This window comes from Struthio camelus, chromosome 23, assembly GCF_040807025.1.
Source record: "Struthio camelus isolate bStrCam1 chromosome 23, bStrCam1.hap1, whole genome shotgun sequence".
Lineage (NCBI taxonomy): Eukaryota > Metazoa > Chordata > Aves > Struthioniformes > Struthionidae > Struthio > Struthio camelus.
In genome coordinates, this window is record NC_090964.1 from 6,857,391 (window position 1) to 6,870,213 (window position 12,823).

A 12,823-nucleotide genomic window follows, 5' to 3' on the forward strand; every position below is an offset into this window, starting at 1 on the left:
CACACACACGCCTGTGGTGAAATCCCCTCACACACACACAGAAGACACCTGAGGTGAAATCCCCTCACTCACACACACACACACGCACGCACGCGCGCCTGTGGTGAAATCCCCTCACACACACACACAGAAGATGCCTGTGGTGAAATCCCCTCACACACACATGCTCCTGGGAGAGCTGTGCACACACATACACAGTCTCACACACAGTCCTCTTTGAGCCATGCGCACACACGCACACACACGCGCACACACGCGCACACACACACACACACAGAGAAGAGTTCTGTGGTGAAATCCCCTCACACACACAACACACACACACAGTTCTGTGGTGAAACCCTGTCTCCCACATACACACACACCCCCTCACTCCCCCTACACACCCTTACACACACCCCCTCTCCCACTCACACACACAGACAAGAGTTCTGTGGTGAAATCCCCTCACACACACAACACACACGCACACTCCTGGGGGAGCTGTGCACACACGTAACAGTCACACACAGTCCTCTGAACCACGCACGCGCGCACACACCCACCCAGACGAGGTCTGTGGTGAAATCCCCTCACACACACAACACACACACCGAGTTCTGTGGTGAAACCCTGTCTCTAACACACACACACACTATCCTGTGGTGAAATACCCCCCCCCCACACGAGTCCTGTGGTGAAACCCCTTCACATACACGCACACAGTCCTGTGATGAACCCCCCGTCACGCGTGTGCACGCACACACACACACAGTCCTGCGGTGACACCCCCTCGCACACACAGAGTCCTGTAACGAAACCCCTTCACACTCACACACACACACACCCTGTGGTGACCCCCCCCAGCCGCGCACAGGCGCACGCTTCGCAGAAACCCCCCCCGGCGCCCGGCCCGGGGCTGGCACTGGGCCACAGGGCACCCACCTCACCCCACGGGGTGGCCGCTCCTGTTTCAGGCGGCCTTTCCCCTCCGGGGCTCTTGTTCGCGGCTACGGAAAGTCAGCATTTAAGGGGCTTAATCCACTGACTGCGGGTTGAACGCTTTGGGGCAATTCCCCCCCCCCCCCCCCCCCCCGACACTGGAGACACACCTGAGCCTGGTTTGATAGGGCATAAGCAAGAACAGAGTTCAACCTTTTACGTTTCAACATTTGGCATGACAGGATTTTACAATCGCTCCTTTCTCCCGAAGATTCGAGGCAAAAGTAACGGGGAACAGTCAAACACATGTCCAGCGGGTTTGGAGGGGAAGAACGTGATCTGAATGTAAAAGGACATTTCCAAGAAATACCTCACTGGGGCGGGCAGGAGAGCATCTCTCCGGTACCGCGGGCCTGAGCAGGGTCAGCAGGACGGAAAGGCTTGGATTTTGCAAGCTCCAAACCACAGAGCCAACCCACAAAAGGATGGGGGTAGGGACAACCTTTCAGAGGTCAAAGGTAAGACCAGCAGGAAACATATACAAAACTTTGCCACCGATTTGGAAAGTTTAAATAGCCTCTTCCAACGTGTTACGAGCTTGGACTTACATTTAAGGGTTTATTTAGCATCTCGTTACAAGATGGGATGTTTTGTGCATTTTGCAACGTACACAGGTCTGCCTTTTAACTTCTCAACACTTGCCCTGCTTACAGAAGAAACTCTCCAATTAATCCTGTGAGCAGGAGCACAGGGCTTCAGCTTCGAAAACCAATGGAAAAAGGAAACTGCAGAGCTGCTGTCTGGGGGAGAAAATTAACAGGATCCAAACTCACCTAGCAGCTAGACCAAGAGTTAAAGCATGCAGAAGTGGCAACAAACACCAACACTTTCATCCTATGGAAGAGCAGATCCTTTCAGCACAGTGGCACTTGCAAGGAAGCAGGTTTTAGGCTGAAAGCAAGAATGGTCTCCCTTCTATAGCAAGACCTTCAAGAGTTTTGTGCATGCTGGGCTTTGTGTTAATCAGCTGAAGGATCACAAGCTTTGGGTGAGATGAGAAAACATCACATTCTCCATTCTAAGAGGTGGTGGTCTTAGGATGCGAGGAAGTGTGACTTCTGCCAGGCCATACAGTAGGGCAGCAGGAGAGCAGAAAACACTCTGTTCTGATGATCCCCCGCTCTCTGTCAAATGGAGCAGGAAATAGCGCTCTGCTCCTTGAAGCTTATTTCCCATCCCAGGACCATCCCTATTGCACCTCCCTTCTCCTCATCCACTCCAGTCCTCACGTTTCCCAAAGGGGGAACTGTCACTTCACTGAAGAGACACAAACTATGGTTCCTGTAAAAGCTATTAATTTTCATTGGTGATATTCATGTACCGACACACAAACTTCCGCGCTCCACAGAGTGTTGTGTTGCAGCACCACAATCCCCTCCATAAGCCCCTACCAGCAGTCCTCGAGAACAGCTGTTGCCGTCCTGGTTGTAGGTCTCACACATTGACATTGGCTCCTCTTCCCCTGTAGCTCCTCCTGCATTTCCCTCACTGGCAGCATTGTCCCACGGTCACACCTTTGCTTGATGCCCACCAGCAGCGGGTGACCTGCTCTGACATGTGGCTGCCAGCTGCGGGCTGATGGCGGAGGCTGTGACACCGCGCTGCACTGCAGCTGGACGTGTGCTGTCTAGCGGAGCCTCACACGTGGAGCAGCTCCGGCAGACAGCACACGCCACAGCTGCTGCCCGTGCCGCTGCCTCCCTGCCGCATGACTTGATGCACTGAGTCAAGTACTTCGGCAAAGAAGGAACTTGAGAGGTCTGAGTGGCACGTACAACACAAGATCCTCCCACAGAGGCTGGGAATACTTGGGTTGCAGGAGGTGTTTGCTGTGATTTCAAGAACACTTCCCTGAGGTTTTGCACCAGCTGAGAATCTGACAGCAGCAGATCTTTGCCATAAATAATTGCTCAGTGACAGTACTTCACAGAAGACATAATGGCCATGCATTTCCTCTTCCCAGCGAACTTAGGGAACTTTTGGTCATCAGTAAAGAGTAGGGGCAGGACACTATAAGAGTCACAGCAAAGAGAACGTGCCCATTTTAGACATGGTCACACGCTGACAGCTTTCTAACGGAGTAATTAGCAACTGAGTAAAACAGCTTTGTAATCTTTTCAACTGTCACAATAGCACCATTGCATATGTGTTAGGCTTTTAAAAAAAGTGAGCTCCAATCCTGACCAGTATTTCTGCCCCACTACCAGCCTGGAGAAATATATACTCCCAATTGCTAGCTATGTCCAAGGCAAGAAGTTGCAGTGCAGAATCAGTCCCAATAGCCAGTAGGACAGGAAGTATCCAAGAATGCATTTGGCGAGGGGGGTATTTAACCTATAGTTGAGCAGTAACCTCACAACGGGGTTTTCAGAAATCCCTTTCTCATAGGAGCCAGCAAGAGAGTTACCTAAAACAGACTTCTCAGAGAGAGATGCTGTGGTTTGATTATCAGTCCCTCCATTCCAGAGCAAAGGTTCATACTCTTGAAGCAGATGAGCAGAAAACCAGTAGAGGATCGGCGTGGCGGAGCCAAAGAACCTGGTTAGAACCTGAGAACATGCAGAGAGAATCCCATAAATTGCAGGCCTTTGCCTCTAAACAACCCGATTCTGAAGAACGGAAGGAGCAATCTATCTGCCTGAAAAAGATTACTAATAAAAACAAATAAAATATAGCCCTACTTCACAGTGCTAGGATTTATTACACTTGGAATGAAACGCCTCTCAGCTCAGGGCTGCTTTATTTATGAAGACTTTGTCTCCAGGTTTTGGGCAAACAGATTGCCACAAAATCACTGAAATCCTTGTCAACAGTCCAGCTCAGGAATTGGGCAGTAGCAGTAGCTTCAGGGGAGATTTGAACCTCAATGTTCAACCATTTTTTTCTGGATTTTCACTGGAACCCCCAATCTTTAGTGTCACTAGCTATATCCTGAAAAGGCCCTGAAACACTTTCTCGGGACCGGCAACTGGCTCCGGATCCTTTCATTGCCATCCATTCAAATTCTACCCAACACGATAATGACCCAGTATCCTTATCCTCTGACAGCTGTTTAGCAGGGTTTGGCAAGCCTGGCATTAAACACATTTGAAATGCCTCCTAACACCAGCTGGTACCTTTGATCCAAGTCCTAGTGTCCTCATCACACAAAGCAACTTCCCTTCAGGAATCCTCCGGGAAACAAGAGGAACTAAATGCTTTTGGAAACTGACTGGGGAAATAGCTCCTAGGGAGGAAAGGTAAAGCTTTTGGAAGCAACGTTTGCATTGTCCTGTGCCTGTCCCGCAGCTTAGAGAACTTCAGATTGTGTAACTGTCACTGAGTCACCTCAGCCCCCACGCTGTATTCCCTTTAAGAAATCACTTCGCTATGTTGCTATGAATGTCATACCTGCACGTGCATGCAGAAGACTCCAAACAGCAGCAGGACTGTGGCATGGACCACATACACCAAGACAGCGGGGCAGCAAAATCCAGTTCCTGGTTTACCCTCTCCTTGCTCTTCTCCATTCTTTCTCCTCTCTAGACCAAGAGTTAGGCAGTGCCGAGGGTTGGCAGTGAGGTAGGTCCAGGCAGCCCATGAGCCCAGAAGTGTGACAGGCAAAGCAAGCAAGAAATTTGGTACCTGTCTGAGCTCAAAATACCTTAGAAAGCCCACATTCCAGTAAACGTCTTGAATATAGGAATAGACCACAGGGAACCGCTGGGAACACCAAGGGGGTCTAAGCCCATTCTTGGCGGCTAGACGATAGCCCTTGTCCAGAGCCAGCTGCAGCAGCGGCTTGGGTACACTCTGCTGCAGGCCGGTGCCAGGAGCACAGAACCTCACGTAAGCATAATACTGAAATAAAGCAAATGGTAGAAAGATCCCAGCACACATCAGAATGACTGAAGATGCCAAGCTAAGGAGTTGTCTCCAAAACGGAGGGAGCTTCCTTACCAATCGTGAACCCACCTGGAGCTGGAGGGCAAAGCATTTACTGCGGGAATAGATAAAGAAGCCAGCATTGACAAGCCCATTGGCACGCACCCCAGAAGCAAGGGAGAAGAGCAGTCCACTGAGCCAGGTCTGCCCCTTCTCCAGTTGCCACATGGCACTGAACGCCAGAAAGGCAAACATGCTCTCCGAGTAAGCAGCTGCCATAAATATGTTGGCAGGGCTGATACAAAACAGAATGGCAGCGAGGAAAGCCACCCTGTGACACCGCAGCACGACACAGCCCAGCTTATACAGGGCAGCCGCTGCCAGGACAGAAAAGAGAGAATTAAGAAGAACAGCTGATAGCAGCAGGCGGCTTCGCAAACGCAACAGCCACTGCAGGGGCCACAGAGCAACTTCTGCCACGGCGCGCACGCTCAGGGGGTACACTGGGAAGAAGGCAAAGTTGTGCTCATACAGGTAGCCTCGCTCAGCGATGAAGAGGAAGTGCTCCGCGTCCCAGTGCGAGAGGCCTCCCAAAAGCCATTCCAGGAGCAGGTCGCAAAGGCCAGGCTCAGACAGGCGAGGGGGAGAGAAGGCATCTGCAGCATGATCCGGGATCAGGAGGTTAAACAGAGCCTGGAAAAAGAAGGGAGGATTGAAGTCCAGCAGATATCCTCTTGCATCCTACTGAAAGTAGAAGGAGGATTCCCAGGTTTCAAAGGGGACAAGAGGCACACAGGACACAGGCTGGCAGGCTTTTCAGCAAGGACACCTGTAAGATTGTGAGAAGGTGCAAACACAATCTTTTGGGGCACGTACATCTGAACTGACTAAAACTCTGAAAAATATCCAGCATGGGTCCCCACAGAACAGGGCAGGGAAAGGTTACTCAGCCCGGTGATCTTGGGCACATCTAAATGCTTCTGCTCACACTGGGCACTTTTGTAGCACTGTACATAGTGCAGCCTCCTGTTGCACTGCTTTTGGCATTATCATCCCAGGGATGTATGAGGGAGAGAAGACAGAACTAGAGAAAAGATTTTCCCAGAGCAAATTGATACCAGGAGGCAGAAGCAAATTTCCAGGCCCCTTCTCTAGACTCTACTTCACTCCATCATCTCTGCAGCTCAGCACGCACAAAGGGGTTCTCTTTCTGGAGATGAGTAAACAGAAAGCACAAACCCATTCCTCCTAGGAGTTTGTGGTGCTGACCACAACATTTTGAAGGGTGAAAGAAAAACCCAGATAGCTCATGAAATAGCGGGTTGCAACTTAACACATCATATTGTCACATCGAATGAAATTAGGTTTCCAAAAAAAAAAAGCTCCAAACCTCAAAAGTTAAGTTTTGCAGCTTACTAAATGGAGATTGTGATGAATCCCCTGCAATTCATTGGCAGAGAAAAGAAAAAGGGCCATGTTTAACAAATTGGGCCTAAAAGACATACAAAGCTGACTTTTTACAATGAAGCACACATCTGGACTAACCAGGCCTCTGGCATTTGTAACACGGAGTGATGGTTCCTCGGCTGATGGTTCCGCTCAGCCCTGCCCAGTGGTGACCAGAGATGCCACAATCTGCCAGCTGGCTGGTGGCCTGCTGCTGAAGATCTTTCTCATTCAGAGAGATTTTCTTTCAGCAGGGCCATGGCTACAGCTAGACTCTGCTGGCTGCCTCACTACGCAGGAAGGGCTGAGTGGACCAAGAGCAACTGAGCTATCCCACGCTCAGAGGACGGCTCTGGAAAAATGTGCAGGAGGAGATTACTGTTCCTGTTCTGTGGATAAACAGAGGACTTCAACCTGCTGCGCTGCCAATCCAGCCTCTTGTAACATCAGTATGAAAACACTGTAAGTTGTAAGAAACCATATATAATTTTATTTAACAGCAACCCGTCTCCTTGGATTGCAGCTGGTCTTCTGGCTCTCCAAAGGAGATGATTTTTCAGTCAAGCAGAACCAGTTAGCTCATGCTGCTAACATTACAGCATAATTGGTTCAGGAATAGGAGACTTGCCTGCAGTAGAAGTGTCAGGGCTCTGCAACACATTGCAAACCACAGGACCTCTCGGAGGTAGGGATCTTGCCTGTTCACCAGCTCCATTCTGAGCTTGACAGTTGCCTCAATAGGTCACTGATGCCAGGGAAACTCTCCCTCCAGTTTTGGAAACCTGGAATGATAAAGAGAGTACAGACACATAAAGGTACTTCTGCCTTCAGCCATATTTGTAAATCATGCACCTCTATTTACTTTTACCTCAAAAGGCTGCAAATCTACATGAACAAGAAAGTCACTTATGAAAGAGGCCATGGAATGGCGAGACGATGTAGAACTTTTCTTTGATACTCTGCCTATTAAAAAAAAAAAAATTCCCTGACTTCTTAACCTTGGCTAGGATGCAGGGGGAGAGAAGTATAACATGTACTCTCAGCCTGTTTCTTACTGGGCCAGTGTAAATACCAAAAGCAGTCTCATTGACCTCCTTACTGGCTGTCTCAGCGGAAACACCAGCAGCTCAAGCCACAACTCAGTGAAGCATCTACGCACGCATTCAAGTTCCAATGTGTTGAATGGGACTTAAACCTTTCTCCTTTTTTTTTTTTTTTTTTTTGAAGAGAGACATAATTAAATGTGGACTTTGAGTGTAAAATCCATGTAAGCACTTTGATGACAGGGGCTCTCAGTCAGTCAGACACAGCCAGGCACTCTCTCTTCTCTCTCCTGCTGCCCGTCCTGTGTTTGCTCCTGGGAAGCAGAGAACTCCTTTACTCAGGCCTGCCTTCCATGGCACCGATCCCACGAGCTATTTCTGGGCCAGGCTAAAATGCCTTCTCAGATATGGAGGCTTCCCACTCACACCCTCCATCGATCAAGGACAGCATCCTCCTGTCATGACACTTACATAACTCCACTCTCTCCACCTGTATTTTTCCAATATTTTGGCAGAGGTCCTGGTCTCCACAGTGAAGGCATCTGCCTGTCAGGCAAATTACATATGCTAAGGTGGCTCTCTTCCACGTCGTCCCCTGCAAACCTTACCTGGAAGCTTGAACCGCTTTGAGGAGTCTCACTGCTTTCCTTTCTTTACATTCTGGATTGACATTCTGGGACCAGCTACGCAAACTACTGGCTCAGAGCCACAAAGGCAGGCAATATCTGCTGTGCAGCTTTTTAAGATAACACATTTCTTCCGTTGGTTCCCTAGCCACCAACTGCTTTTCAGTTTGAGCAACAGAAGACCCAAAGTGCTCTCTAGGTTCCAGTGACACCACATCCTGCACTGTTTCCTACCTGCCATCTTTCTAATCCAGTATAGCTCTACTACATAAAGATCCCAGAGCACTTCACAAGCAATCCCTAATGGTCTAAAAACACTCTCAGATTTCCCTATTCCCATTTTACTGACAGAGAAAATTGAGAAGCTGGCATGTTAAAAACGGCACGGGAGAACAGAGAGCGAGTCATTGGCAAAACAAAAAACAAGACCCAAATATACTCATGTATAGCTCCAGTCCTTAACCACAGGGTTACGCTTCCTATTTTGCCACATATAAAACTTCTGATTTTGCTCATATTCTCCTCTTGCTCCAGAGCATTCATAGCTACAGACAAAGCAACTGGTGGGAGGCACATTCTACTGAATCACGAAGCTGCAATGTTATTTTAAGAGAGGGGATACTTCAGCCCAGCTGTAAATTCTATTAAAGCACATTCACAGCTGCAAACCCTATTAAAGTACAGAGGCAAAAAATTGTCCAAGCACTTTAAATATTTTTAAAAAGACAAAGAAAAAGCCTAGCTTGAACGTGCCAAGAAGGCTCAAATCAAACGGCTTTAAAAAGCCTGCTCCTGTCACGAAGCAGCGCACCTTGCAGCAGAAAGCAGCAAAGTCTACAAAAAGCTGCAACCCACAACCACCATTCTGGGAGAGAGCACAGTGTTACACAGAGCTCCAAAACCTCTGCTCCAAGAGCACCAAGAAGTGCTGCTGAAAAGATCACTTATACGAACACAAAAAGGCAGAAGGGGGTTAAAAATATCTTAGCAGAAAAAGACGTCAAGTCTTAATATTAAAGGTCTATTTCTCTCCGTGTTCTGTGTTTCTACCCATCCTTTTGCTCTTAGATAGGAATTCATTCTCGCTCACTCTGGAAACTAGACTATCAGAAAGGACACACGTATGAACGAAACAGATGCTGGACAAATAAACACGTCCATGAAAATATGAATTCTGAAGGCCTGTAAAAACGCAGTATAGACTGGTTACCACCCGGGGGCAGCAGGCACTTGCTACAAAGGCATTTCCTCCCTCCCCACACCACGGCAATCAGTTCCTGGTTATACTATAGGATTCCTATTAGGAAACCTATTTCAGCATGCTTACCGAAAACACAGCCATGGTTTAGGCATCTCTGCAATCTGCCATTACATTGAAGAGATACTCAAAACATATTTAAAAAACTGTTCTAACCGGTACTCCAAAACAGAGTGAAGAAAATAAAAGAGTGAATTTCAAAAATCCCGTTCATTTAGCACGGTTTCTGCCGGTCGGGGCACCCCGGGCTTCGCTGCCGAGCCCTGGCCACTTTCACCCTTGCTCAGTCTTGGTTGCCGGTCTGCAGGCAGAAACCCCAGCACAGCTTCGAAATGGACCTGAACTGAAAACGGTTTCAAGAAACGGGAACGTTTCTACTGTTGTACAGTAACAGCTCCACGTGTTTGAACAAAACCTACGTTAGACCAAAACGTAACACCACCTTTTCGATTGAGACGCCCGACCCACCGAGCGAAGCTGCTGAAGTTGGAGCTGCCACGCGTTTACACCAGGCCTGAGAGCGCGCCGATCATTCCCCTGGCTCCCTGGGTGTTTTAACGTCTGCTTTACTCTTGTGAGCAGCCACAAGGCAAAACAGTAACAATAAACCCCACTTTGTGAAGGGCATTCACCGCGCGTACTGACTTGTGGTGCGGAGAAGCTAGGGACTGATAACTCCGTGTCTCTGGTGCTTCTTTCTGACAGCTAAAACTGTCACTGCCTGCACCTGGCACACGCCGACAGAAACGAAACGCAAAATTGTTTCTCCTCTCTTCGCAGATAAGAAAGGCCTGCTGCAATGTGCAGAGACTCCAGCAGAGGTTAGATCACGGTTGAAACGCTTAATAGGAACGTTTTCAAGGTTGGACACAATTATCGCTTGTCTGTTTATTAATGGATTAATATTCAACATGGCATAGAACCAATCGGCATTTGAAGCACAAAGGGGCTCAACCCCAAGGCAGGTCAGCTCAAGTGTTGCCATTAAACGTGTTCTTCGCCGTTGTCACAAGCCTCCCTAGAAGGGCCGGACCGGAGAACGCTCTGCTGTCTTGCACTGTACTGAGGTTTTCAGCCTCGGAAATCTAATCTTTCCGTTTCGCTTTTTATTAGCCAGGCCTTTTAAAAGGATTGGTTTGAGTATTCAGTACTGCCTCCAGTTTAAAAATAAAAAACAAATGACATCCAGCCCTTCCCCCTTCCTCCTCCTCGCTCCGATTAGTTTTTACTCAAAATGTCAAGAGGAAATATTTCTCAACGTTAATCCCACCCCACGAATGCGAATTCTAATTTCTGAACCTTTGGTGGAAAGCCCCCCAAAACTCATTTCCTTACGCGTAACTTGATGGCAGTTCAGGCCGAGGTGAGCACCAACCGCGGTTCAATCCCCATCAGTTTTCACTTTCACCGCTGAATCTCCTCGCCTCTGAAACCATCCCTTCCCCCTCCCACGCTTGGGAACGGGCAAAATCGGACTCGCGCCTTTAACGTACTGCGGCCTGGAGACCGGTTCCCCAGCGGGGTCAAAGAACAGAGAGGGGCAGACGACATCGGGCTTCTGACACGTCTACACTTGACCTTTTTGGTCATTCTTCCCCGGGCTGCCTGCGCCCAACGCACGAGGGCTCAGCGCTAGCTGCTCCAGCGAGGCGCGGGGGAGTCAAACCAGAACAAGACCAACAAGCACCGCGTCTCCACCGGGACGTACGACGGTGGGAGCCAAGGCTCCGGCCCCCAACCCGGACGTGCTCCCAGGGGCCACGGCAGGACGGCGGAGTCGTTCGGTTCTGCGGGGAGAGCGAGGTGACGGAGGCAGCGGGCAGAGCCGAGCTGCCGCCCGGCTCAGTCTCCGGCCCCTCGGCGCCGACGGACCCCCGCGGCGCGTTTTTACGGGCGCCGGTTTCCGGCGTGCAGGAGGCCCAACAGGGAAAGGCTGCCGCAAGCCCCCTCCTTCGGCAGGACGCAGAGGGCTCGGCCCTGCCGCGACAGGGGGACGAGGCCGTCCGCGGGGTCCCCTCCTCCCCCGGGAGCGCCGGCGGCCAAGTCCCTACCGGACGCCCCATGCCGCGCAGGGGCGACTCCCACCCCGAGACCGAGGGGCACGGGGCAGCCAGAAATGGGGGGAATATCTCTGAGGGCTGTTCCTCCCCCCCCACCCTGCCCCAGCAGAAAAGGGGGTATCTCGGCGCCCTGGGGTGTCTGTAGCTGTTCTGGTCCCCCCCCCCCCCCACAAAAAAGGGTGAATCTTGACAAACTCCCCCAAGGAAGGGGAGAGCCCTGGGGGTGTCTGGGCCTTATCCACCCCAGGAAGGGGGGAGCTGTTGGGCTCGGGGTGGGGGGGGCGCTAGGCCTTGGGGGAGTGTTTGTGCCCTCAAAGGGGGGGGGTGTACGGCCTGGGGGGGGGTCTAGACCTTGGGGGGGGCCTGTTTTCCCACAAAGGGGTGGGGGGGGGCCTGGGGGTGTCACTGAACCCCTTCAAGGGGAGGGGGGGCTGCGGGCTGACTCTGTCCCAAGGGGTGCGAGTGGGGCTGGGGGGCCTCATAGGCCTTGTGGGGGGGCTTAATCCCCTCCCCATGGGGAGCATGTAGGGCCTGGTGCGCGTGTGGGGGGATATCTAGGCCCTGGGGTCACTCTGACCCCCCCCCCCAAGGGGGATGTGCAGGGCCCGGGGGGGTGTCCGCCCCCCCCGGGTGTGTGTAGGGGCCGGGGGGAGGTCTGTGAACCCCCTAAACGGGGAGGTCCGGGGTGTCTCTGCCCCACGGGGGTGCGCGGTGCCGGGGGGGGGGAGGGGCAGGTCTGAGCGCGGCCCCCGCCCCCCACCCCCGGCGCGGCCCCTCCCCCACCTGAGCGCCCGGCGCGCGGCTCCCGCGCCGGCTCCATCCCGCCGCCACCGCCCGCCCCGCCCCATCTTCCGGCCCCGCCCCTTCCGGCGCCGGACGCGCGCGAGCGCTCGCCGCCGCGCGTCACGTGGCGGTTTGGGCGGGGGCGGCGCCATCTTTGTTAAGGGCGGGCGGCGCTGAGGCGCTCGCGGCAGCGGGGTCCCGCACGGCCCTCGGGGGGGAGTGGGGGGGGCAGCAGGCCGCGGCGGCCCCCCCCGGGCCCCTCCCGCTGCGCCCTCGGTGCCGGCGGCCGGTGCCTCACCTTCTCCAGAGGGGCTGCGCTAACGGCCGGGCCGTCGCCTCGAGCAGGCCGCGAGCTGCCCGCCGTGGCGGCCCCCAGCGCCGAGGCGGCCCGCGGCGGCCCCTGAGCGGGCTCGGAGATTAAAAAAAGAAAAAAAAAACAAGAAAAAAAAGGGAGGGAAAATAAAAAGCCCCGTTTTCCCCCAGGGGCCGCTCCTGGGGCCGGCCGCGGCGTGGCCCTGCCGCCAGACCTGCGACGAGGACGGGGCGGCTGGGGCAGCCGCGGCCCCGACACGCTGCTCGCCGGAAGGCTCTCAGCACCGTCCCGCGACGCCGCTCTGGCGACGCGTACGGTTGTTACGTTAATCACTTACCGGCCCAGGAGGGTGGGCAGGCTTCCCTCAGGCCCTGGTCCGGGCGACGCCGGAGGCGTCGCGTCCCGCTTTGCCTTCAGCCTAACCCAGCTCGCGCTACCCTCGACCCCGT

The 12,823-nt window shown here is 52.6% G+C and overlaps 1 protein-coding gene across 11 annotated transcripts in view; it reads right to left on the reverse strand.

The window, feature by feature from the left end:
• Positions 1-1,519: 1,519 nt before the first annotated feature.
• The window catches only part of PIGV (phosphatidylinositol glycan anchor biosynthesis class V), a 13,034-nt gene continuing 1,730 nt past the window's right edge, over positions 1,520-12,823 (reverse strand). The window contains exons 1-6 of one of the 11 annotated variants that reach the window (XM_068917747.1): positions 12,062-12,135; positions 10,712-11,005; positions 7,943-10,337; positions 6,920-7,073; positions 4,372-5,538; positions 1,520-3,530 (exon numbers count right to left, since the gene is read on the reverse strand). In XM_068917747.1, the coding sequence (XP_068773848.1) occupies positions 3,219-3,530; positions 4,372-5,538; positions 6,920-7,006 (1,566 nt within the window). In that variant the 5' untranslated portion in view covers positions 7,007-7,073; positions 7,943-10,337; positions 10,712-11,005; positions 12,062-12,135 and the 3' untranslated portion in view covers positions 1,520-3,218. Of the gene's footprint in view, positions 4,208-4,371; positions 5,539-6,919; positions 7,074-7,942; positions 11,589-12,061; positions 12,137-12,711 lie in introns of those variants that run through there. The other 10 variants (XM_068917749.1, XM_068917745.1, XM_068917744.1 and 7 more) reach the window with 10 other exon arrangements.